Source organism: Ursus americanus, chromosome 21 (assembly GCF_024610735.1).
Source record: "Ursus americanus isolate L20-20 chromosome 21, mUrsAme1.1.p, whole genome shotgun sequence".
NCBI lineage: Eukaryota > Metazoa > Chordata > Mammalia > Carnivora > Ursidae > Ursus > Ursus americanus.
In genome coordinates, this window is record NC_142147.1 from 30,695,715 (window position 1) to 30,722,104 (window position 26,390).

The 26,390-nt window shown below is 45.1% G+C and overlaps 1 protein-coding gene across 1 annotated transcript in view; it reads left to right on the forward strand.

Annotated features, from left to right (window-relative positions):
• The window catches only part of VAT1L (vesicle amine transport 1 like), a 137,382-nt gene that overhangs the window by 68,495 nt on the left and 42,497 nt on the right, over positions 1–26,390 (forward strand). The window contains exon 7 of the mRNA XM_045796052.2: positions 2,116–2,310. Within this exon, the coding sequence (XP_045652008.1) occupies positions 2,116–2,310 (195 nt within the window). The remainder of the gene's footprint in view (positions 1–2,115; positions 2,311–26,390) is intronic.

Here is a 26,390-nt window from a genome sequence, read left to right on the forward strand (position 1 = left end):
AAGTCCCCTGAAGATAGGCTTTGTGCTACTCACAGCTGTTCTGTTGCTGTGGCTGTAATCAACGTGATGCTGACAGCCTGCTGTGGGTAACCAAATTGATCCCAAGTTGCATGCAATTGTAAGAAGTGTTTTCCCTTTCTCCCCTAAACGCACAATCAGAACATACAGTGTTAATGAAATAATTGCAGGGTATCCAGGTTCAGTGAAGGCATCATGAAAACACGGCCAGGATGGAGGTTGAGATGCTCTTGCCTGAAAAAGGGGTGCCAATTAAAAGAATGCTACATAGTTGGAGGTCAAGAACAAAGACTACTTCCTTTCAGGGGCCTGGTCCGATATTTTTTGGTCAGTTAGAAGCAAAATGAAGATAGGGCATGCCAAGGAGTGGAATGGTGACTTTGTTCTAGAAGGTTCTAGAAAGGAATTTTCTTCTATATGTTGGAGAAAGGCTTAGAAATCAAAGCAAACAATGAATCATGGAACACTACATCAAAAATTAATGATGTACCGTATGGTGACTAACATAACATAATAAAAATTAAAAAAAAAAGAAGTCAAAGCCATACTTAGAGCTATACAAGAATTTCTCACTAGGATATCTTATGTTCCACCTTAAAACTCTTGCAGAGCTTATACTCACTTTTGTTAAACACGCTGTTTGCTTTTAGACTGTAGCAATGGTTAACAATGGTTAACACCTAGAGAGCAATCTGACTCTAACTTCAGAGCTCCTACTCACTCAATCAAAGATAACAAATATTTTATATTCATAGAAAACCTACTTCGGGTCAGGTCTGTTCTAAGAACTTTATATCTATTAACACATTTATTCCTCATGATGACCCCATGAGGTACAGTAAGGAAACTTAGCACAGAGAGGTTAGGTGACTTGCCTCAAGTTGCACAGCTTGTAAGTGGCAGAACTGGTTTTCAAAACCAGGCATTTGGCTCTAGAATTCACTTAACCATAGCTGCAGGAATGGCGGATTTAGCAAGCATTCACTTCACAAACATTTACTGAGACATTGCAGATGCACCATGAAACAAGTCATTCATCATTTCTCTACTTTGTTTTTGTGGGAAGCCAGCCCATGGCCAAATATATGACTCTCCTAGGGCTGGACTCCAGGCCCTCAGGGAATGTGCATTAGTAAAGAATTTTGTGCATGAACCTAATCCCTGTTTTTTTTTAATAATAATATTTTTTATTATGTTAGTCACCATACAGTACATCCCTAGTTTTTGATGTAAAGTTCCATGATTCATTAGTTGCGTATAACACCCAGTGCACCATGCAATACGTGCCCTCCTTACTACCCATCACCAGCCTAATCCCTGTTTTTGACTTGTCTTTCTCACACTTATTTTCCTTACAATATGATTTTCCCACTTAAAAAAAAATATACCAAAGTCTTTTGTGAGCTTTTGTGAGCTCCCACAATTCAGGAAAGAGGCAGGATGTAAATAAACATCCCAATAACAAACACTATGAATGTTCCTAAGTGCCCATCACATTCCTCTTTGCCTTCTGTATTAATCGATTCACCACTTCTCCTTAGAGCCCTTAGAAACTGGAACCTGGAGTTTCTAAATTCTAACCAACACCAAAGAAAATGCAGTGAAATCAGAACAAAGCAGCTGGATAACCATTTCTGTAGTCAGTTAATGGATTATTTACTTGCTTTCATGTCTGAAGTGGGGGGTGAGGGGCTGGAAAAGAGATAGCCACAGTTGCCACTTGTGCATATCCCATCTAGGATTTTAGCGCTATTGGCATTTGGGGCTGGATAACTCTGTCATGAGGGGCTGTCCTGTACGCTGTGGGATGTTTACCAGCATTCCTGGCTTCTACCCAATGCTCCGACGACATGTGGCCTAGTAGCTATTTTCAGGAAGTTTGTCTCTCTTTCTCACCTGGACCCCGTGCTCTGCTCACAAGCATCACTGTGCACTCACTGCACTGCTTAGCTAAATAACTGCTTTAAAAAGAAAGCCCAACAAGGACCACTCCTTGGCCAGCTGGAATCCGTCCCACTGTAGCCCTATCCTCTGTCTGCAATGCTGTGAACATGGCTGGCTTGGGTTCCCTGTAACGGGCACCTTCTTTCCTTCCAGTGGTGGCAGGTCGAGAAGGTGAACCCCATCAAGCTCTACGAAGAGAACAAAGTCATCGCGGGATTTTCCCTTTTAAATCTGCTCTTCAAACAGGGCCGTGCAGGCCTCATTCGAGGAGTGGTGGACAAACTCATTGGGCTCTACAACCAGAAGAAGATCAAGCCCGTGGTAGACTCCCTTTGGGCCCTGGAGGAGGTAAGAATGATGTTTCTTACCCAGCAAATAATCTCTTTTTAGCCCAGGGAGATTTGGGCAGCCAGATACAATCTTTTATTCAAAGATTATTCTCTAGGTTTGTTCGTTTTAAATGAGGGTCCTAAAAGTCACTGTCCTACAGTATTGGGCTTTGGATGTAAGAAATACTCTAAGTTCCACAGCGGTTCTCAAACCATGTGCCTCAACCTACCACTTGTACTATGAGCCCTTCTCAGATAGGCTACCAAGTTTTCATGGGTGTGGACGAGCCACGTGGGTTCTCAGAGGGCATGAATATTGCCGCAGAATCATTTATATTCTCACCTTGTGGGTAGATGACCTCAAGGTTGGGGCAGACAGTGGCTCAGAGCTGAAATGTTTTGTGTGCTAAACTCAGATGCTTGGAGACCCCACGAGATGAGATGCTGTTAGCTGTCACAGTGGGCACTGTAACTATTACTGAATTGTTGGATCTAGTACTGGACTCAGTGTGTTTGTGAACTGATCTGCCAGAAGTTCTAAGATTTGAAAGCGTTCCTTGATAATGAAAAAATCAAGAATCAGTAACGTGACCTTTCAGGATACTGAAGTGTGAACTGGCTGCACTGGGGGCAGGTGGGATGTGCTAGGAGGAGGCAGGGTCTAGAAAAGCCTCCAGGATCAGGGAAGTTCTGGACACTTGGTAGCTACCTGTGCAGAGAAAATACAGAGGTAAGGCCTAGGTTTCAAGAGACATTTCACTGAGAAATCTTCCTAGGTCAGGCTGTTGGCTTCAGGGAGCCATGAAGCCCCCTGAGAAATATCTTAAAACATGTGGGAATGTGTTTTGTGTTTGTTTGGTTTTTGCATTTTGCATGGGTGAGTGCCTTCCAATACAAGAAATCTGCGGTACTTTGGGGAGTCACAGACATCCTTGAAAAAGATAACAAACATAATGTTCTGTGGAACAGATAGCAGGTATTCTCCTGGCAATAAAGCTGGTGCTATTTGCCTAATGAACTAGGCTGGCCCAAATCCAATGGTTCCCCTAAGCACAGAAATTGCCCTAAAAAAAGTTTTGTGGGGTCCCCATGTAATTGAGTAGAACTGGTCTTGGGTGAACGGACCAGAAGTGCACCTGTAACTGCCTCTTTGATATTGCAGTATCATGAATGGTCTTAAAAAAAAAAACAAAAAACCCAGCCACCAAAACCCTGTGTCCTCTGATAAAAGAAATACATGCTTATCATAGGAAAGTCCTAAATTAAGACAGAAGTGGAAGGAGAAAACAAGCTGCAAGTGTACATCCCAGAGATAACATTGCCAACATTTTGGCTTGCGTCCTTCCAGTTTTTTTTTTCCTTTGCAGATGTTCACCATGATTCGGCTTCTTATTAAATCAGATAATCATGCATTCCTTCTGCTGTGTAATTTCCAAGATGGTTAGCCTACTGTTACACTTTCCTTGCAAACGTTTTCATTTCACTGAGTCAGACATCTGTATAGTATTCACTGTGGTGTCTCAGTGGCAAAGAGAAGGGCTGGACTACATGGTTATTGGTTCTCTGTGGTCAGGGAGGAGAGAAAATGGGCGGTAGTCAAGACCAGGGCTAAGAGATGAACTTGGCTATGGGACAAAGAAGGGGGCTTATACTTAAACTCAGTGTTCAAAAGGGACCCAACAAATCTGGAAGCATTTAAGTGACAGCTGAAATCCAAGAGGGGTCCAGTTGGCCTGGTGGGTCCTTATTCTAATTTTTGAAATCTTTCCTTGGTCACAAATAGGTACTGAATAATTACTATGTGCCCAGCACTGTGCAGATGCTGGGGACACAGTGGTGAACAGCCAGCCAAGATACCTGGGTTTCACGGAGCTTACATTTAGAGGGATGGGGGGAGGGGTAGAAAACACTGGGCAGTGAACAAAAATCAGCAGAGTATTTGCCAATTGTCAAAAGTTCCTAAAAGGAATTAAATTAGGGTATATGTTGGCAAGTAAGTAGAGCAGGGAGACAGTTTCCACAGACCAGTGGTTTTCAACCTCTTTTTCCTTATTACCCACCCCCGCAGGAGACTTTTTAGACTTCTTTTCCTGATGAATCCCTTCTATGATATTTTAATGCCATAGGTATGCCATCTATCTCTAGATCAGTTCAGCTACCTACCTGTCATCTAGCTAGCTATCCTTCTGTTTATGTCCGGCATGTGTATCTGTGCTTTACAGATTGAAAGAGTACGATTTTTTTCATCCTCCAAGAACCAATTTTCACCCCTTTCAGGGGTGGTATCGCACCCACTGAAAATGCATTCTGTAGAATGCCTTCAGACAAGAAAGGTTAGGTATCATTTGAGCTGTGACATGAAAGAGGCAGAAAGCTACAAGAAAGTGCATGCAAGGCAGAGAGACCCTCAAAAGTAGAAGGACAAGGATTGGAGGGATGGGTTATGTGGCCCCTTTCCACCGACTGGTCTAAGCAAATGTGGAAACAGTATTTATCCAAAGGATACAAACATAGTGATTCGAAGGGGCACCTGCACCCCAATGTTTAGAGCAGCAATGTCCACAACAGCCAAATTATGGAAAGAGCCCAGATGTCCATTGACAGATGAATGGATAAAGATGTGGTGTATGTCTGTCTGTCTGTCTATCTATCTATCTATCCATCCATCCATCACACACACACACAGGAATATTACTCAGCCATCAAAAAGAATGAAGTGCTCTATTTGCAATGACGTGGATGGAACTAGAGGGTATTACACTAAGTGAAATAAGTCAGTCAGTGAAAGACAAATATAGTGATTTCACTCATATGCGGAATTTAAGAAACAAAACACATGAACATAGGGGAAAGGAAGGAAAAATAAAATAAGAGGAAAACAGGGAGGCAAACAATGAGAGACTCTTAACTATAGGAAACAAACTGAGGGTCACTGGAGGGGAGGTGGATGGGGGGATGGGGTAACTGGGTGATGGGCATTAAGGAGGGCACTTGAAGTAATATGGGTGTTGTATGAAACTGATGAATCACTGAATTCTACCTCTGAAACTAATAATACAATATGACTATGGACTCTGGGAAACAAACTGAGGGCTTCAGAGGGGAGGGGGGTGGGGGAATGGGATAGGCCGGTGATGGGTATTAAGGAGGGCACGTATTGCATGGTGCACTGGGTGTTATACGCAAGTAATGAATCATGGAACTTTACATCAAAAACTAGGGATGTACTGTATGGTGACTAACATAATATAATAAAAAATATTATTATTAAAAAATAAATAAATTGAATTTAAATAAAATATTGTTAAAAAAAAAAAAAGGTGGTGGTGGTAGTGGTGCCTGACTTAGTAAGCAGGGACCAGACAGAAATCTGGATTTTAGTCTAAGTCCCATGGGAGGCTGCTGACAGGTCATGGTCAGGAGGTGCCATATTGGGACCCCAAGGGTGTGATCCCTCAGAGAAGAAGCAAAACTTTGTGAGGCTGGGTCCCAGGCTCCAACTGCAGAAGTCTGATATTCACGGAAGCTCTTGACCGGACTTGGGAATGGGAGGGGGGCACTAATCTGAGCTCAGCTCTCATTAGGGAGGGTCTGCTCACGTAAGGCAGCAGGGGACAGTGGAGCCCCATGCGATGTGGGAATGAAGTCAGGACAGGCTCAGCTGAGGACGCAGAGCGCAGGCTCTTGGGACCCGCACTGACCACAGATGGGCAGCTCAGGCTGGCAGTTGCGGTGGACTGAGTAATGGATCCTATCCAGGCAAGTCCGGGAAATTGATTCCAAATGCTTCCCAAATTCACCCACTTGCTCTCCTTTCCACACATGGCGCTGTGGCCTATGCTGGCTTCCCTCCTGTAGTGAGCTCCTGATTGGCCCCTCACCTCCATCTTGCCCCTGTGCAGGGCATTCTCCCCCCAGCAGCCCAAGTGGACTCATCACTCCCTAACCCAGACCATGTCCACCTGCCTCAAATCCCGCTGTGACTCCCACTGCACCTGATATGCAGTCTGAATTCTCTCCTGGACTGTACAGCCTTGTCTGGTCTTCACTCCTGCCCCCCCCCCGCCCCCACATCATCTTCTCGCTGTCCAGCTTGTCTCCTCCATCCACGTTTCAGCGGCCTGTGTGTCCCTGGTCCTGAAAGTACCCAAGCCTTTGGGAACAGAGGTATTTTGAACACTCCTCCTCCAGATTTTCACAGAGCTACTTCCTCCCACCCATTCATGTCTCAGTGTCAATGTGACCTATATAGAGAGGCCTTTCCTAAGCCCGTCCTGAAAGGTGCTTCCTACACAGCCACCCACCCAGGTCAGTTTCCCTCTTTTTACTCTATTTGACAACTCCACTGTATTTATCCCTGGTTGAAATGATCTTGTTCATCTGCTGGCTTTTGTCAAGACTCTCGTCTCCCTTCCACTAGGAAGTAAACCCCAGATGAGGAAAGACCCTGACTGTGCCGTTCAAGACCCCAGGGCCTGGCACAGAGTCGATGCTCAATAAACACGCATTCCATGAGTGAACTGATGAATCCAGCAATACACAGAAATACGACTACCTGGGTATCATCTATGTTCAACTATAAATATGTGTTGAGTGAAAGAAGGAAGGCAGGAAGGCAGGAAGGCAGGAAGGCAGGAAGGAAGGAAGAAGACATACTAAAACAAGGCATTATTACTTTAAGACAACTTGGGTCCAATTGACATTTTGGCCAAATCATTCTTTGCTGGGGGTGGGGGTTGCCCTATGCTTTGTAGGATTTTTAGCAGCACCTCTGGTCTCTGCCCACTAGACAGCAGTAGCGCCCTCCACTGTCAGCTATGGTGATAAAAAATACCACTAAACATGGTCAAATGTCCCCTGAGTGGGAGAGGGAGGAGCGGCAAAATCCTCACTAGTTGAGAAACACTGCTTTTAAAAGAAGCCATGTTGGTTAAGAAAGTCACTAGGAAAACAAAGGAATTATACGTTCCTATAGTAGGCTAGTCATCCACAGAGGGGAGACAGACAGCTGTTGCCTGTTTGCCAACAAAAACGTCCACAGCCACTCATCAGTAACACCCACCAACTTTCTGGGGGTTCTTTTCTACAATATTTACAGACATCTGTTTAGAGCTGCAGTTGGGCCAAACTCAGTTATTTATCAAGCCCACGCGGCTCTTCTGGGCTCGAGGAGAATAGAGCATGCTTATTACTTGCAAACCCCAGAAGGATGACTGTAATGATTTTTCCCCTCCCCTTTGGTAAATGATTTCACAAAATTGCTTTTCAGGCCAGCTCTGTAACTTCATCGATGGAATATAAAGCCCATAGGGATTAGAAGAAAATTTTCTTGGGCTCTCTGAGCCCTCAGACTAGAAGATTTAATAATTTCAGAAACGATTTAGTGTTTCTTTTTAGTCATCTGTCTTTGACTTTATTGTAAATTTAATACATGAAGCAGAGATATGCTCCAGCTTCAGGTTTGCCTCCAGATATTAAATGTGCAGCTGTACATTAAGTTAGAAAAAAGCTCATCTTTTCAAACAGTTCAGAGGTGGGAAAGGAACGAAACATACTTGTATTTGTCAACCAAGCAGCAGTGACATTATTGAGACCTACTATGTGCTAGTACTATTTTAGGATTCCCTGACCCTTAAGTTAATGATTTAGTTTCTGAGACAACACCAAGGTGTCGGTCATGGGGTACTATTTTCAAATGCAACTGGATTTGAAAGCTAGAGAGAATAATGTTAATTAAGAATGAATGCTCACAAGTGGCTCCAAGAACGAGGTGGGGCTTGGTTGAGATCAGAAGGATACAAATTCTTTGGATGATGTTGGGGGGTTATGAAACAAGGCATTCCAAGCCGGAGGGTCAGTGACAAAATCTCAGAAGCAGGAGTATGGGGTAGGTGGGGCTGAGAGGTCTGAGCGAAACACAGCAGAGGTGGCTCGCTACAGAGGAGAGGAAGTAACGTTGGTTTGGTCAATGGAGTCACGTCCTGGAGGCCTTCACTGCCAAGCAGAGGAGGAGGAGTTGACGTTCTAGGTGAGGTGACTGCTCTTAGAGAGCGTGGCCTAAGGAACACGGCTCCATCTGACCCTTTCAATTCCTGGAAGCCCATCCCGGTCCCATGTGTGACACTAGTATGATACACCTGGGCTATATAGCTGTGGCCTCTGAGTACAAATGCCTTTGCCCATCTGCCATTTCTTAGCACAGGGAGGACTCTGTTATGAGCTGAATTGTGTACCCCTTCAAATTCGTATGTGGAAGCCCTAGCCCTCAGTACTTCAGAATGGGATTATATTTTGAGACAGGGCCTTTAGAGAATGAATTAAGTTAAAATGACACCTTGGGGTGGGCCCTCATCCAGTCTGACTGGTATCCTTCTAAGAGGAGGAGATTAAGACAGACAGAGAGACCCCGGGGATGTGCACACAGGGAGACACGGTGAGAAGAGCCATCTGCAGGGGCAGGTGAGAGGCCTCAGAATATAACCAACGCTGCTGGCACCCTCATCTGGAACTCCCAGCCTCCAGAATGGCAAGAAAATGAATTTCTGTTGTTGAAGCCACCAGTCTATGGTATTTTGTTATGGTGGCCCCAGTAAACTCATATAGGGTTCCATGAAGATCTTGGCAGTTTAAAAGTCTTCTATTAAAGGCATTGTCTGTAGCATTTTACAACATTATTTACATAATTGTTTATGTTTGCACTCTCTAATATGATACCACTAGCCACACGTGGCTATTTAAATGTAAATTAATTAAGTCAAATTAGAGATTCAGTTCCTCAGGGGTACTAGGCACATTTCAGGTGGTCAACAGTCACATGCGGCTGGCGGTTACCATATTAGATCATGCAGAGATAGAAGAACGTGCCTGTGATTGCAGAAATCCTGCTGGAGCTGATCTAGGAGATGATGTCATCCTTCTGTTTGAAAGTAGGAAAAAATTTGCCTCCCTAGCAATCTGGCATGATTACCTTTTAGCAAATTATGTTAATTATGCCCTTCCTTGTATATCTCTCTTTGCCTTGACTGTAGTGAAGCTCGCTATCCAAATGCAGTCACTTATTTAAGTGTCCCTAATCCCTCATTATATTTCCCTTGCATTTTTCCCTTCATGTTAATAGTTGTGGTTTAATTACATGTGTGTCTTTCATCCTATGCCATCACAAAACCTATACAGAGATAGATCTTTCTCAAAGAATCAATGAAGAAAAAATAATATGTGCTGAGCTTGATAGGGACACTTAGCTGTCCTGGAGCAAGACGATGACTTGATAAGGGACAGATTAATGTGAAAACAGCAACAGAGGGTGGAATGACCCAAGAGACAAAGCCAGGTCGGGAGGTGTGACTGTCAGTATAAAGAAATGGCAGACTTCCAACTCCAAAATCAGACTGGGAAGTTAACAGAAGATGAAGCCAGGCATCGGACACAGTTGTCCAAATCCAAGCTAAGGAGGCAAAGACTCAAGGAGAAACCATGGAAAATCCCACTTAGTTATGGCAGATGGCAAGTGGCTGGCATGGACTTTCTTTAAAGATTTTGGAAACTCGTTCTGAGGCATAGTTGGCAGTAGGGAAGATATTTTAAAGCCATCACCCCACAGCAGGCAAGGTGTGTTGTATCATGGGCTCATTGGTTTCGAGGAGGGACTGGGGGCAGATGGTCTGGCCAGGAAGTCACTGCAGATTTTGAGGCATGGGTAGGTGAGCCCCAGACAGAAGTGGGGGCAGTGGAATGGGAGAGAATTAAGTGAGTCAGGGTCATTGGAAAGAAGGGAAGATGGAAATAAAAGACAAAAGAGAAGCAAGAGTCAGAGATGATCAATGGTCTCCTAACTTGGGAGACCAGGAGTGGGGTGCTGGCAAATACCACTTTATTCAGCAGTAGTAGACGCTGTCACGAGAAAATATGATGAGCTTAGTTGTGAGTTTGGTTTGAGGGTGATGGTAGAACATGCAGGTGGAGATGTCCACAATTCAAACCCCCAATCACATGGAGATGAGAGAGGAGGGTAATGACTGGTACTATTACTACTACTGTTGCTACTGCCACTGTTTCCAGAGGATTCACTGTGTGCCGGGCGTTGTTCTAAGTGTTCTGCATGTATTAAATCATTTAGACCGCCCAACAAGCCTAACACCCATGTACTGTTATCCCCATCCTCCAGGTCACAAATGTGAAGCTTTCGGGAAGCTACACTTGCCCCAATCTCCTGTTTATATTGAATTCAATGAAAATTTGAAACCCAGGAAGTCTGATGCAGAAAAGTTATTGAAAAAATGGCAATGAACAAACTCATTGAACAAAAGAATAAGCAAAATAATCACATTAGCAAACACTTTGCATAGCTTGTCAATATGTACCAAGCATTTTCTGTTAATTCAATCACTGCATCCCCTCAATAACCTCGAGTGGTAGGTACCATTACTATCACTGTGGCACAAATAAGGAAACGGGGTTTGTGACGAAGGTGCCCCAGGTCACACAGCTTGTATGTGTCCACACCGTCACACCAAGACAGATCAGTTCTCGAGTCCATGCCACTTCTCTGCGGCAGAGGGAAGAAGGCTATAAGGCCAGAACCCCAGCATCCCCCAGCCTTCACAACAGCAAGCAAAAGACGAGGTGTCCACAGACAGGGCAGTGGCACGGGGACCATCATGGCAGATTGACAGGTCATTAGTGTCGGCTGCTGCTGACAAGTGGGGAAGCACAGAGGAAAAGCCTTTGGGTCATGTTGACCTTTCAGAAAACCCTCTCAGTAGGATCATGAGGGCGGAAGCCTGGATGCAGAGGGTCAGGAAGGGAACGCGTGGAGGGAACGCGTGGGTAAGACAGGCTGACAGCCAGCATAAGCCTCCCATTCAGCACTGAGCGATCAAAAGCCCTGAAAATAGCCAGGAGGAGCAGGCTCCAGGGCAGGGCTGTTAAGGAAGTAGAATAGTCTGTTGTCTAGGCCTGGGGGGTTGGGGGGGGCGGGATGAGAAGGACCACTAAGAGGTATGGTGCTTCTGTTCAGAGGAATGGAAATGTTCTAAAATTACTGGTGGTGGTAGCTGCACAATTCTGTGACTATACTAAAGACCATTGCATTATACACATTTTATGCATTATAATGCATTATGCAGTATGGTATGCAAATCAGATCTCAATAAGGCTGTCATATTGTGGGGGGGTGGATGGACAGAAGGGTTGCATAGAGTCGGGATAAGGGGAGATGGGAGGAGGTACAGCTTGGGAAGTCCCGATCCCCTGCCTCAGTGGCCTTGTGAGACCATCCATGTATCCTGGTCCCTTCCCCTAGTTTCCAGATGAGGAACCTGAGTCCCCACAGAAGTTACGGCTATGTTTGCTTTGTGTCCCTAAGTTTCGTTTTTCCTTTGCCACATGTCCCCTTTTCTCACAAGGACAATCCTAGAATTTTCAGTTCAACACAATCACTCCCGCCCCACAGGCACACACACACACACACACACAGACATTCCCAATTTCCATGCACAGTCTCCCGCATGCCCTGGTCACATGGATTTTCTGCAGCTCCAACCTCCCAGCACCAGCCTGTCTTCAGGCCCTGCCATGTACCCGCCCTCAACCCTGCTCTGAGCTACCCAACAGTTCAGCAAATTGAGACATAGCTCTGGCTAGCTTATGCATCAGCTGGGCTGAATAAGGATCCAGTCTATAGACAACTTGATTTTAATGCAGAGACCCATTTCTGGCTTCTGACCTGCAGAACTGTAAGAGAATAAATTTGTGTTGTGTTTGGCTGGGGGAGGGGGTTGTTATAGCAGCAACTGGGAATTAAGACTTCATCTATTCAGCAAATACAGAGCTGGGCTCTGAAGATGCACCTGTAAGTGGGAAGAGGTGGGTCCGCTCTGAGGGAGCAGCCAGGGTGGCAGAAGTGAACAGCCAGACGGTTACATAAGCAGGATGTAAAATCCACAGGGAGAGAGCTGGAGGGGTGACCGAGGTGTGTGCTACGGCCCGGGCCCAGGCCTGGAAGCTGGAGACAGAGAGGCCAGCACATGCAAGAACAGGGAAAAGGTGCATCTGGCTGAGCAAGAAGTGACGGGGAGGGCTGGAGGCAGACCTTGAGAGCAGGGGAGGAAACGGAGCAGGTCCAACTCCCACCACTGCCCACTCACTGCCACGGTGCCATCCTCACTCCACCCAACTGCATCCTTGTGGCTCTTCAAGAACCTGGGTCTCTGTGGCCCCATGCCTGTCTTCATGCTGTTCTCTGTTATTTCCACCTAGCATGCCCTTCCCTTGTCCTTGTCCTGTGAAATTCTTGCTCCCCTTTCAAGATTTCAGGGATGGTGTCGGCTCTTCTGCAAGAGCGTTCCCAACATCCCAGTGTTGCCATGACCCGCCACCCCAAGAGAGGAGCCCCTGATTTTGGATTCCCTGGGCTTGCCTCCTTCATCAACATGTTCATGGAGAGTTACCTATGAAAAATGTTGAAAAGGAAAAAAAGATAAATGGAGAAAATAATGGTATGTTCCAGCAGTTTCTAATTGGAGGAATTAAATGACCTCATGCCTGACAGATATTAAGTGCTTGCTAGCTGTTACTCTTGCAGTGTAATGCAGACGTATTCCCCACAGAGTTGAGATCTTTGGGGCCAGGGACTCTCAGGCGAGAGAGACCAAGCAAGGAGGACACAGGGGTGCTGTGCAGAAGATTTCCAGGGCCTCCGGGCAGACGTGTCCATCGGTCCGGTGCAGTGTCTAACCATCCACGCTCTAACCAGACAATTTTGTCTCCACCAGAGACCACAGAATATGGCCGGATTAGGTTTATTCACAGCTGAGCGCTCCTTCTGGGAGCTCAGCAATGAATACATTTCTGTGATGAAGAAAATGATCACTTTTGCCTTCATGCCTATCGTTTGGCTGAAAATACATCACAAAATTGGAGTTTCTTGTGAGCCAGGGACAGAGTCCATGCAGGCTGCTCTTGGCTGTGTTTTTAAAAGACCTAGACAAAATTCTGCTACTTCCAAGGCTAGAAATGCCTGGTTGCTTCTGTTTGCTTTCCAAGGCAATGGAGCAATTACTTTATAGGTCTCATTTGCAAGGTGACAACAGAAGGACCATTTTCAAATATTTTCCGAGGTATTTGTACTGATGTGTTAATCGCGGATTCTGACCTATTCGCTAGAAGCAGATAAGGAAGATAACCGTGCGGCAGGCCAAGATCGTTTGCACACCGGAGCACACATTTATATCAGAGAATGCCTGAAGAACAGTCGCATCCCGGCAGGCAGGTGTGCTGTGGGCGTTGCCACCACTTCCGCCTGCTGGAGGCATTCTCCTCCCTGAGCATCCCCTTTCCCACTGAAAATGGGCTGCGGTGACCAAGGACCACAGGCTGAATGGCTTAAGACAACAGAGATGTATTGTCTCCCGGTTCTGGTTCTGGAGGCCAGAAGTCCCAGATCAACGTGTCGGTAGGGTTGGTCCCTTCTGAGGACTGTGAGAAAGAATGTCTTCCAGCCCTCCCTCAGCTTCTGGGGGTTCTCTGGCATCTTTGGTGTTCCTTGGCTTGGAGACACATCACCCCATGGCTGACTCTGTGTTCACATGGGGTGCTCTGTGTGTGTGTGTCTCCAATTCTCCCCTTCTTATAAGGACAGCAGTCGTTGGAATAAGGCTCACCCTGCTTCTGTGTGACCACATCTTAACTAATTACATCTACAAAGACCCTCTTTCCAAATAAGGTCACATTCTGAGGTCCTAGGATTTAAGACTTCAACGTATGAATTTTCAAAGAGGGCCTGAATTCAATACACAACAGATGGTGAGTCAGATACACTCAGAATGGGAGAATGTTTTGTGAACCGTAAAGAGCTGAGGAGACAAATTTCTGCATAAGGGTTAAAAGAACAGGCTTCAGAATTGGGCCAAGTCCTCCTTCCATTGGTGATAGATGTGAGTCCTTGGGAAAGGCAGCTGACTTCACTTCTCTAGGCTCCCCTCCTTCATCTGTGAAATGGGGATAATAGTAGTACCTCCCCTATGGGGTTGTTGTGAAAATGTCATAGCCGGCGCGGGGCCAGGCTCTGGGGCTTGTCTTGACACCCTGTAAAAGTCAGCTCTGTTACCATCTGGGGAGGGCAGGGTAGGGTGTGGCCTTGTCTTTCTGTCTCTTATAATTCACCCTCCCAGGGCTGGCTCCCCCCTGATTTGCCACCACTGTGACGTGAACAGGTTTTACTGCTGCTTCTTGCCTTTGCTTTTACTCATTTCCAAAGGCATCTGTGGGAGCTGCTTTTTGGAACAGAAGCTCTAAGCAGCCCAAATGATAAACACATGCTGGTGTTTGGATCCTCTGATCCTCCAACCATCTAGGCTCTGATTACTAAACCGTTAGCTTGTTTGGGGCGGTGCTGTCAGGGAAGTGCCATGCTCTGGTTAGTCATTTAATAAACTCCAAGCCAGCAGCTGCCTGTGGAGCCCTGGGCGAGCGACAAAGCAATGACGGTGGATCCAGTTTGACATTTACGCTGAGCCAGGCACTGTCCCGGGCACTTGGCGTGCACCGGCTCGTCTGCACTCACAGCAGCCCTGCGTGCTGTAAGGAACTGTTATCTCCCCGCTGTACACATGACCCTGAGAGGTCGTACAGACCAAAGTGCTAAAGCCAAAACTCAACTCTCCAGTGGGCTCTCTCCTGAAGCCATGCTCGTGGCGATAGCTTGGCCCCTTCAAAAGTGGGGGTGACTGTGTCCTAGGCCCTATGCCCTGCTTGCCCAATCTCCCTGATTGGAGGCCACTTCGTTCAGGGGAAGAACAGTGGGTTTCAAGACCCTGGTGCATCCTTCCCTAATCCCAATGATTGCAGATGGGTGACTTTGGGTTGCAAGCCTCAGTTTCCTGATTCTGTAAAATGCGGCTGATCACCCTTGCTCTTCCCGCCAGTTTTAAAATCTGGGGCAAGCCATGTGTATGCTGTAAACTGTGTGCTGTACAGAAATGCCGCAGAGTGGGTGCTGAATGCAACTTTGGTTTCTTCCTTTCCATATCTCTTCCCAAACGTGGGTCATTTTCGTGGCTTCCCTAGCAAGACACACATTATCATTCAGCGAATTTGCTCCACAAACCCCCTTTGGGTGAGGATGGGGACATGGTGATTAAGCTGATAGCCACACGATGCTCACCTCAACCTTTTGTAGGTAGCCTCGTTATGTCCGTGGTTCAGATGAGAAGGTTGAGGACAGGAGAGCTGATGCCTCCTCCAAGACACAGGACTCTGATGGTAGCACAGATTACTTTGACTCCAAGGCTGGTACTCCAAAGGACTGCTTTTACCATCCAAACCATTGAATGCAGGGCTGTGCTAAGAAGTGTAGAGGTGGGGGCACCTGGGTGGCTCAGTCGGTTAAGCATCTGCCTTCGGCTTGGGTCATAATCCCAGAGTCCTGGGATGAAGCCCCACGTCAGGCTCCTGGCTCAGCAGGGATCCTGCTTCTCCCTCTGCCTCTTCCCCTCCCCCTGCTTGTGCTCTCTCTCTCTCTCTTCCCTCAAAAAAAAAAAAAAAAAAAAAAAGTGTAGAGGTGACATTTCAGAGAGGCTGCACCCCACCCTGCACCTTCCCTTTGCACAGCATTTTGCTGGACTTTTAGGCATCAAGTCCTGGCCCCAGTAAACACACAGTGACAGGAAGGACAGATGACATTATGCCCATTATACAGGATTTTAAAAAGAGGGACTAGTCAAGGTAATGTGTACAGGGTAGCAGAACCAGGAATCCAACTAGGTTTCTTATTCTGGAGGTCATGTGTGTTTGTGAGTATGTGTGTGTTTGTGTGCATATGTGTGTTTGTGTGTGTGCTTGTGTGCTTTGCTTATTGTATTGCCTTTTTCCCCAGAATAAATTTTTTCTTGCAATTAAAAGCATAAGTTATATAAATAGCATATAATCACAGTATACAACGTTTAGAAAATAGAAACAAAGAGATCACCCACAGTTGTGCCAGCGTAAACAAACGACTTCTGTGGTTTTAATGTAGCCCATACCTCCTTTTGTTCCTGTACGTCTGCTGCCCCCGCCCCCAACTGCAGTTGTAAGTGCTCCAGATGTGCTCATGAGCTGTGTGAGCAAATTAGGAGTGTGTTAGGATGCTTGCTTATGGAGGGACATAGCTTCATCAGAAAATGGAGGCGTTTGCTTTGGCCCATTGGGGGTTGGGGCTTCAATATATGCATTTTGGGGGGGGGATACAAACATTCAGCTCGTGACACTTCCTCAATTCCCTAGAGACACTTAGATCAATCCTTCTTCTCTTTCTAATACAAGAATTTCAGGTAAAGAAGTGTCCTTTCAGTATTGTTTAGGTGACTCAAGGATTCCTCACTTGACCCAGTTTTTATTTAAGACTTTTTTTCAATTTCCATGTAGCTGCATGGAATAATTTTTCATTCTTTTGTAAGCCAACTTACATTTATTGAGCACCTACTATTTACCGAGCCCAGAGCTAGGGGCTGGAGAGGCGGAAAAGCAAAGCATCCTTGCAGAGAATACCAGCTGGTGGTAAAGCAGGCATGCGAACAGACAATTAAAATACAGTGTTGCAAGCTCAGTAATGGGAGAGCTTCACAAGAAAGAATGCTGGTAAATAGGAGGGCTTCAACTCTGCCTGAATGCTTACATGGTTACAAAAGATTAATGAAATACCCCCTACCTGTCGGGGGACTGGACTTTATTTGCATACCTCTTGTGGGCAATGTGTGGACACAATGGGATGTTTAAGTGCTCCAAATCCTGATTTAATTTTCCTGTGACTAAAAAAACAAAGGTAATATTAAATATCTTGGCATGGCTTCGTTATCTTTAAGAAAAAAAAAAAAGAATCTGAGGCAGAATCAAGAAAGAAAAAGCAAGAGCTGAGAGGAGACACCTGACATTATGCTCACTGCCCTCCTTCCCTTTGACAAGATTCCAACTTTACTCTTTGAGTTTCAAAATTTGACTGGGAGGTTTCTTCTGATCTTCCCTGGAGGAAACTTCTGAGAGCAAATGCGGAAGAGTCCCTGCTGCCCCCATGGAGATCACTTTCCTGTTCAGATCCATTGTTACGTCGCTTCCCTGCTCCTGGTTTCCACGTGGCTCCTGTGTGCCACTGTCCTCCGCCATCCTATTATTTACAAGTTGACTTCCTTCCCTCTGTTTTCCGGGTTGGCAGTCTTCCCTGCATCATTATTCTCTGTTTATGTCATTAGATGCAATTTAGGTTTGTTGTGTTACTGGATCTTCCCTCAATGCTTTGCAAGTATGACTCACTCTGTAGCTTTCATCCCCCATGTCTGTGCTTCCCCTAAAGTGTTTGTGAGCTTATCCTGACTGGCAGTGTGGAGAAGCATGCCTTTAAAAAAAACAAAACAAAATAAAAAAACAGTCATTAAAAATAGTCAGGAGCAGTGGCTACCGCTTCTCTCATTGACATTCCAAGCATTGTGTGGGATCTAGGAGGTTTGGGATCATATTGGCTGCAGGTTTAATTTTTTTGCTTCTCCTTGCTGCTGTTGTCTGAGTTTCCTCTCACCATCCATCTCGGCAATTCTGGGATGGCCTTGGCTCGCAGCAGGAATTCCTGTCACCATCTTCCACCTGACAATGGTGTGGGATGAACAGGCTTTTCTCAGATGTGCTCAACAGTAAACTTTTTAAAAAGTGCTTTCTTTATTCGCTCTTTTGATACCTACTCTGTTATGGGGAATGTTATGAGGAAAACAACGTCCCCACTGTCTTAGCATCTGGAGTCTGGAAGGAGAGAGGTTTGGTGTGTAAACCCATCAATTCCAGGACAGTGTGGTTCTGTTGGGAGCACAGCATGACCAGGTCTGGGGAAGCCAGGGAGGGCTTCACAGAGGAAATGGTACTTGATCTGGTTCTCCATCCTGGGCCACTTCCTACTTACCATTGTGCTTATCACAACAGGAGGGTCATGTGACAGATGTCCATATAGTCAGTTAGAAGGTGTCTTAGGCTGGGATCCCCTCAAAGCAGAGCCTGGGGTACAGGCTTATGTGCAAACATTTACATAAGGAAGAAGGAAAAGTGAGGAAGAAGGAGAAGATTCAGGAACTGAAGAAAGAATGTGTTATTGAAGGCAGCTACTGCTTTGGTAAGTGGTCTTCCAAGAGACCAAGGTGTTCCCATAGGAGCCATCATCAGGAGGAGGCAGAGGAGCGGGGAGCCGGCAGGACTGGGTTGACTGACGGCAGTATGAGGCATGGACAGATTCAGAGTCCCAGTGATGCGGGTCCAAATTCTGTCTCCTCCTGAGCAGACGCAACCATCTCTGACAAGTGACCGAATCACTTTGAGCCCTCGTCTCCTTAGCTGCCCAAGTCAGATTGGTTGTGGGTAGATCGGATGAGTCAATACAGCTAGAGTGCTCAATTCTTGGGGAGACTCAAGAAATGCTTCTTAGAACTGCCTTCCTAGGACACCAGAGGGAAGTGTGATCACTGACCGCCAGTCCCCATTAGTGAAAGGGGCTGCCACAGGCACTCACTTCCCAGTACTTCTGGGCTATGCACGCGTGTCCCCACTTTCACATCAGGGACACCTTGGGATGAGGCACAGTTATGAGCAGGGCCTGAGGTACTGCATAAAGTTGGTCAACACCTGTATGGTTCCAGCAGCAATAGCTAGAGTATCAGGGGACCCAGAAGATATAAAGTGCTGTATAAGAGGTGTCTGATACAATGAATGTCAAGTTTCTTTAGTGAAAGAAGACACAGAGACTTATAAAGTGGTATATCTTGTGAGAGGTAGCACAGAAAGCTCCCAAAAGGTGGTACACACAGCGGTATGCTGCTAAATGTTTCAGCAACTGGCCTTGGAGAAGAAAGTCCTGATATGTTGCATTTGCCAATTTCTGTGATGTAAATACTGCGACCATGACCAATAGCAAGTTATCAATATGACGTCATCCCAGAATGCACAGTCGGGAAAAGGCACACACAGTCGGCCGTCGGAGCTAGCTTCCCTGCCTGGTACACATATCCTGGCACCAGGCTCGGGGGGTTGATTGACAACACAATCACTTGGAAGATGGATCCCACCAGGCACAGAGCTCACTCCTACTAGCTCCTGTGTGAGCAAACCCTAGCTACGTGCCTGCTGGACTTGAATATTCTTTGCAAACATATAAATTCTTCCCACATGGAAAACAGGGATGCCTGAAGCTCCCCTTGATTCCCCGGAGTTCTGACGAGGGCCCTGGTATCTGACGAACAGGCACAAATAACAGGCACGAATAACATTTCCACTTCAAGGGAAGGAAAATGAAAAGTTGAGAAACAGCAGCTGCTCTTTTCTACTGAAGGGAAGTTTCAAAGACTTCCAGACAGAGCTAAAAATGGACTTCTCAGGGCATGTTTCACAAGAGTGAATACCAATGGTTTGGGAAATGCGGCTTACGGTATTACTTGGCATGTGACATCGTAAAGACTTGGAGAAGTCTGCATTAAAGAAACCTTATTAATACCAGTGAAATGGCCATTGCCCAAAGGTGCTAGTACGTTACTGTCATCAGCATCAGCATCTAACATTATTTGGGCACAGACTGCATGCCAGGCATCATGTTGAATCCTGACAACAAGTGAATAAGACGCAATCACAATCCCCATTTTATAGAGGATGAAGCAATGTCTTAGGGAGATCCAATAACTTTCTGGGGTCACATGGCTAATAATGGGCATCTGAAGCCCAACAGTCTGACTCCAGAGCCTTGCTTGTAACCATAACATGCGAACACTGACTCCCATCCTGCAGAATAGGGCTGCACAGCTGGTTTGCAGTAGTAACCAGCCAGTGTCTACACCAGCCTGCACCACCCAATAAGGCCAATGTCCAAACCAGAATCCCAGGTTATTAACTGACAATGAGAAACATAAGCCCAACCTTAGATATACAATATCTTTGGTTAGCCCCGTGTCCCTGTTGAGGAGAGAACAGGGGAATCCAAATGCTAATCAGCCAAGGTCCTTGGTTTCAGTAAGGAAGTAACAAAGAGGTCATTCGGCAGCTTCTATTACTTGACCTTGTTCCCCACTATCAGCCCAGGGACCGGCCCTCTCATCCTCTGGCTTGCTGCCCTGGGCAGTTGGGCAACAACATTTACTGAAGGCGGCCTTATTTTCTCAAGTTCTTTGGTCATCTGCCCTTTTGAAAACTAAAGCTGCTCATTCACACAGCGCGTATTCAGAGAGCTTTTACTGCAGCCTAGAACCATGCTAGACACTCTGAATTACAAAACAGATGCAGTGGTGTGCTGGAGCCGGCTCATACCAGCTCACAAAAGCCTGTTGTTAAATAGGAATTTTGTGAGCCAGTCATTCAATGAAACTATGATATTAAATATCAAAGTATATAAACTTCTAATTTAAAAATTATATTTTAAGAAAAGGTAATATATGCTTAAAACTCCTCAGTTCTTAACTATTTTATAACTGATGATCTGTGCTCTTAAGGTTATTTACACTTATTTTATCTGGATAGGGAAAGTACTATATAATGGTGGCTACTCCGCATTGCTTCACGATGATAAATGCAGTGATATCACTTGGGTAGCTTAAAAATCAGCCACAGTGGGAGTATTTACACCATGGAAACCAGGGCTTGATTTTGTGTGGCTGTTGATTGTATAAACTTAAGAAAGTAAGGGAGAAAATGTGAATACTGCAGATTAAACTTGAAAATGTGTCGCGGCTGGTGCTGAAGCTGAAAGAGGGGACAGTTTATTGAGTTAAATCTGGATGAGGGTGAGAAATAGCTTAACAGTAGATCAGATATCAATCATATATCAGGGTCAATAACACCAAATCTATTGGGCATGCAACTCAATTTGTCAAGTCATGATTGAATTCTGACCATCAGCTGGCTACTGATAGAACAGTTCCATGAAAAACAGCAAAAGCATTCTATGAGAATGAGCTGACTATATGGGCTTTAAAATAAAGAGTAATATCTTGTTATCACCTGTAAATTGTGGACTATACATTCACTATGTGAGTAGAATTTATAGTAAATATATGTATGTCCATATATGTGCATATATATATATATTTTTTTCAGAGTCAGTTGTTAAACACTTAGCAGCATACTAAGTGTTTATGATCCTAATATGATCCTAATACATAGGAACTTAATCCTATGATCCTAATACATAGGACATGATCCTAATACATAGGAACTTAAAGTCTATTTGGGAGGGAAACAAATGGTATGGATGAAAGAAGAATTAGGGGACAAGAAAACATATGACAAGGGAGTACATTGTTTTCTATGGGGAGATGTTGCAGAAAGCCTGTTAAGTAGATGGGAGGGCCCCATATGGGAATCATCAGGGAAGATCTCACAGAGAAGATGGACTTCGGTAGAACCTTAAAGGAAGCACAGAATAGGACAGTGCCAAGGTTGGGTAAAAACAGAGTAAGCAAAGGCTTAGAGGCCTCCTCCTAGAAGGAGAACACATCAGTGGCATTCCAGCACCGGTTACACCCCAAGACTGAGCCTATGGGGATGCATGCATGAATGAAGAACTAATGGCAAGTGGGGTGGGAAACATGAGATGGGAACCAGAGCGGGGCCTTAGAAGCCAGAAGGAGACTCCGAGACAGGGATCCAAGTGGGGGAGGTGGGAAAGCGAGACAGGAAAAGAAAGGCAATCACTGCAAGGTGCATTAGCAAGCCTGCTACCCTTGTGGGTAATGGAGGTTAAGCCCACGGGGGAACTATGAGGCACCACAGAACTCCCATCTCTGAGTAATCCCACCTGATGGATGAGGAAACCGGAATACTTAAGCATCAACTTCTGACAGTCGTTAATTGAAAGCTGCTCTGAGGATGGGGAACATTAATTTTTTACACTTCTGGCCTGCTGTGCAGGCAACATCAGCAAGAGAAAGTCTTTGGGCAAAGAAATGGGTGAGTGGCACTCTGAGATCAGTGAGGATGAGGGTCTCCTACACCCGTTAATTCTGGGTTTGGTGAACTCAACGGTAGGGATTCACTTGAGCATATTGTTGAGCCAAGAAGTGTCCTTGGAAATGCTGCCTCCCCAGCCACTTCCCCTATGACAGGATCCCTACAGCATGGTACAGAGGAAGGAGTCAGGGGCCTGGGTTCAGAAGATCAAAATTCAAGTCCCTCCTGTAGCACTTAGTAGCTACATGACTATGAAACTCAGAAGGTCCGTGTCTCCTCCTGGTCTGGAAAATGGGAATAGTACTGTGTTCCCCTAAGGTTGTTTTGAGGATGAAAAAATATATAAATATGAGGGTGGTTTCTAAATTGGTATTTTGTGATTTTGATCACATACAGCAATATCAAAGAAAGAAAGGTTTTTAAAAGAATCTATAGCAGAGTTTCTTTTTTTTAACCTCCTCCTAAGGGGATCCTTCTTATGACATATTGAATTCTGTCCTTTCTTTGAAAGGCAGGCACATCTTCAAAGCGACCTCTGTCATTTCTCCACTTTGTTGTCAGCATCCTGTGCAAAGAGCTTCCTCTGATTAGTGGTGATTGCTCTCATGGTGACGTTAGTCATTCTCATGGTAACAGCTGGGCCAGCCAGGAGCTCTAACACACATTGCTTTGATTAAAAAAAAAAAAAAAAAGTCATCCCTGTGTATTACTTCAGTGAATCAAAGGTTATAATTCATCCACCAGCACTTGAAGAATATCAAGAGATAGTCTTGAGTAATTTGTCTCCTTAGCCTAACAAAGCCTCTGAAATACAACCTAGATTCTCAGAATCACCTTGGAAGCCTCACTTCATTAATGGGGGGCCAATCTGGAGGGATGATGAAAGAAAAATAAAGGGAGAGATTAGAGGAAGTCTAGGCTCATCTTCCCTGTAAGCATTACTAAGAGAGATGGAAGGTGGAATCAGAGGGGGAAAAAGTAAGAAGAGATAGAAAAGAGAAGGTTAAGGTATCTTTAGTTCTAAGATATACCTATTACGTGGAAAAGCATGTCTATGCTTTGTAATTTCAGTGCCATCATCTTTTATTAAAGTAGTTCCTGTAACTGTATCTCCTTTAATATTGGGTAATAAAAACTGCTAAAGGGACTCAAGTCCCACTGCAAATTAACAGAGATAAGTAAATTCATCCAAATGTAGTACCAAAGATCCCTGTTCGGCTTGAAATCACTGCATTTAGGAAGGCACTTTTCAATCCAGCTCAGAGAACTAACCACAATTTCTTCATGTTTTAGAGTATTTGTAGCTTCCATTAATAGGCAGTTTACATGGCTACCAAGAGAAAACTGAGACTCAACAAGACTGGTATAGGGTGGAACAGAGATTTGGTTCCTTCTGTCTAATCTAAGGGTCCCTCCACTATAGTGCCTTGATCTTTTGGTTCCAGTAAATTTCTTGGGATGTAGGAGAGATTACTACTGAAGTAGGTTAAAAAGTAATGAGGAAAGTGTATGATTTGTTTTGCCTTTGAGTGGAGATACAGGTTGGAAAGATTCCGAATTCCAAGACTTCCCCATCTTCATACTTGGGGGAGCCCCAGGAATGGAAATCACTTGAAGTCAGACACTGAATTTCTGGATCTGAAAGACCCTCCAGATGTAAGCAGCCCCTTCCCACCATCTAGGAAACATTAAATTATAGGATACCCACCTAGGTAGGTAAATGAGGAGAAGAGACATAAACCTGAATCTCTTCTATCAAAAAGTCACATTTTGAAGAATTTCATGGTCTAGTAAGTGTGTGACTGGGGAGCTGTGGGGATGCAAAGCAAAGGCATTAAGGAATTTGCTAATTGGCTAAGGAAACTGGAAGGTTCTCTCACTGACCCTACACCAGCTGGCCCAGCAAGCTGTTTATTCTGTGTTGTCTTAGAGGCCAGGAAATGAGGATACAGTGAGCCCAGTAAGCTAGTTACTGATGGAGACGCTTGGAAATGTTGTTCTCATTATATTCCAATTAACGGTACTACCATCCACACAGGCGGCCATGGTAGAACTCTCTCCTCCACAGACACATACTCACACATGTTTTGTCCATTCTTTCATCTACATTTCTCTTGAATCTAGTCTTTTCTCCCTCAGCCACTGCTGTAAGTCCACCCACTGTCTTCTCTGTTAGACTACTTCTCTGGCCATTTGTCTCCTTGCCTCCTGTCCCATTGACCCTGTTCTCCTTGTGGCCAGCAAATGTCTGCTGGGAGTATAGGTGCTACTCATGGTACACTTCATGCATCTGAGCTGTAGGGAGGATGGAAAAATCTCCTCTTTCGATTGTTTCTCAATATCTAGCTCCGTCCCTGAAAAAATGGGTTTAAAATGGAAAGGAAATAAGTCAGCCCTCCAAAGCTGATCATGAGTATGTATCCCATGGGACAGTGAACAAGGTTTCTTAAATTTTTAGCCCATAAATAGTCTTCTTTGTATGAGCTTCCAGGGTTCCTTGTCCTCTGTCCTCCCCACTGTCTCCTGGGTCCTTCCTCTCCCCTGACACCCCACGGGGCCCTGGCTTCATACTGGAGTAGCACACCTGGGTATCACTCCAATCTCCATCCTTCTGTGTCGCCAGAGAGGCATACTGCCTTTTACAGTCTGCAAAAGGGGCATCTACAAGCCAAACACATGTTTCTCTTGGTGACACTGACACCCCCTCCCATAGTATAACTTCAGTATATTACTTTTTAAATAAACGATTTCTTTCTACTCTTCACCCAGAGGCAATCCCCCTCCAACATACACACCATGGATAAGGAGAGGTAGGGAAGAAGGTCACAAGAATAAATAATCCTGTCCTACCATGAATTCTTTCATATTCAAACCAAACATCTCCTCCAGAGAGCCTTCTTTGCACCCCATGTAGAGCCAAGCACTCTCACTACCATGCTCCTAAGACCCATGGGTTTCCTCTGCCCTATCTCTTACTACACTCTATATAATTCTTACTTTGCCTCTCTTCTCATCCAACTCTGAGCTCCTTGGGTGCAGGAAACTTCCTTTCTTCATCTCAGGGTTCAGAATGTGTAACACAATGCCTGGCCCAGGATAGGCTCCCAGTAAATGTTTGTTCAGTGAAATAAGCTCTCTCTTTCTCTCATGAGTTTAGCACAGCTATTAGTTAAAATTAAATTGGTCAGGAAGCAGGCATTATCCATCATTCCTTCCTATCTAGCTTCTTATTTATTCACAAGAGCCTTGGTTTGATAAAAAATGCTGTGGCATCAGTATCACCTTTCACAGTAAAGACTGTGCCACTGGGGAAGGGGAAGGGTTGAAACCAGCCAGCCACTAATGAAAGCATACAAGTCCCTTGAGAGTTTCTAGGTATGTATGTGTGTGTTTTGCCCACAGTCTGGGTGTCCAGGGGAAAAATAGAAAGCCCCTCATGCTTCCCAACAAGCAAATCTGATTGGGCCCTTTGGTGATGGGTGTTGTACCTAGACCAGAATGCTGTTTTGATTGGAAAGGATGCTGGGCTGATTAGTTGAAATAAAACATTCTCCAATTAACAGAAATAGAGTTGGGAGTTGGAATGTGAAGTGTTCAGCAACAGCACTGCCAGGCAGCCTATTTAAAATTAATTAGAGGTGGAAATACATGGAACGGAAGAACACCCCCCTCCCCTGCTCCACAGGACTGGGACAGGGTGGGGAGGATGCAGGACTATGCAAGCATTGTTGGGTGAATTTGAGCTGTCTTCTCAGATCCCATTTCTTCAAATGGGGATCTCATGGAGCATGAGTGAAAGTGAATCTGTATATAAAATATAGACAAGACAACAGAGAAAGGGCAAGAAATTAGAAAATACCCCTTACTGTCTAAATCTCCTTGCTCTTGGATTCACAGAGCAGGACTTTAGAAAGCAAGAAATACCTGGACCTATTAGGACAGGTTCAACATATCTCATTTACCTAAAACGCAAACTGTATCCAGACACGTCACAATTCCAGAAGGGAGGGCAAAGTCATCACTGCTGGAACCTCACAGACCAGTTCAGCACCTGGGGACTTTTACTTTTCACACAATTCTAACCACTGCAGATCTTGGCTGCTTCTCATCTGGTCTGGTGTGGAATATGAAGCTTCAAAAGGTAGAGGAAACAGAGGC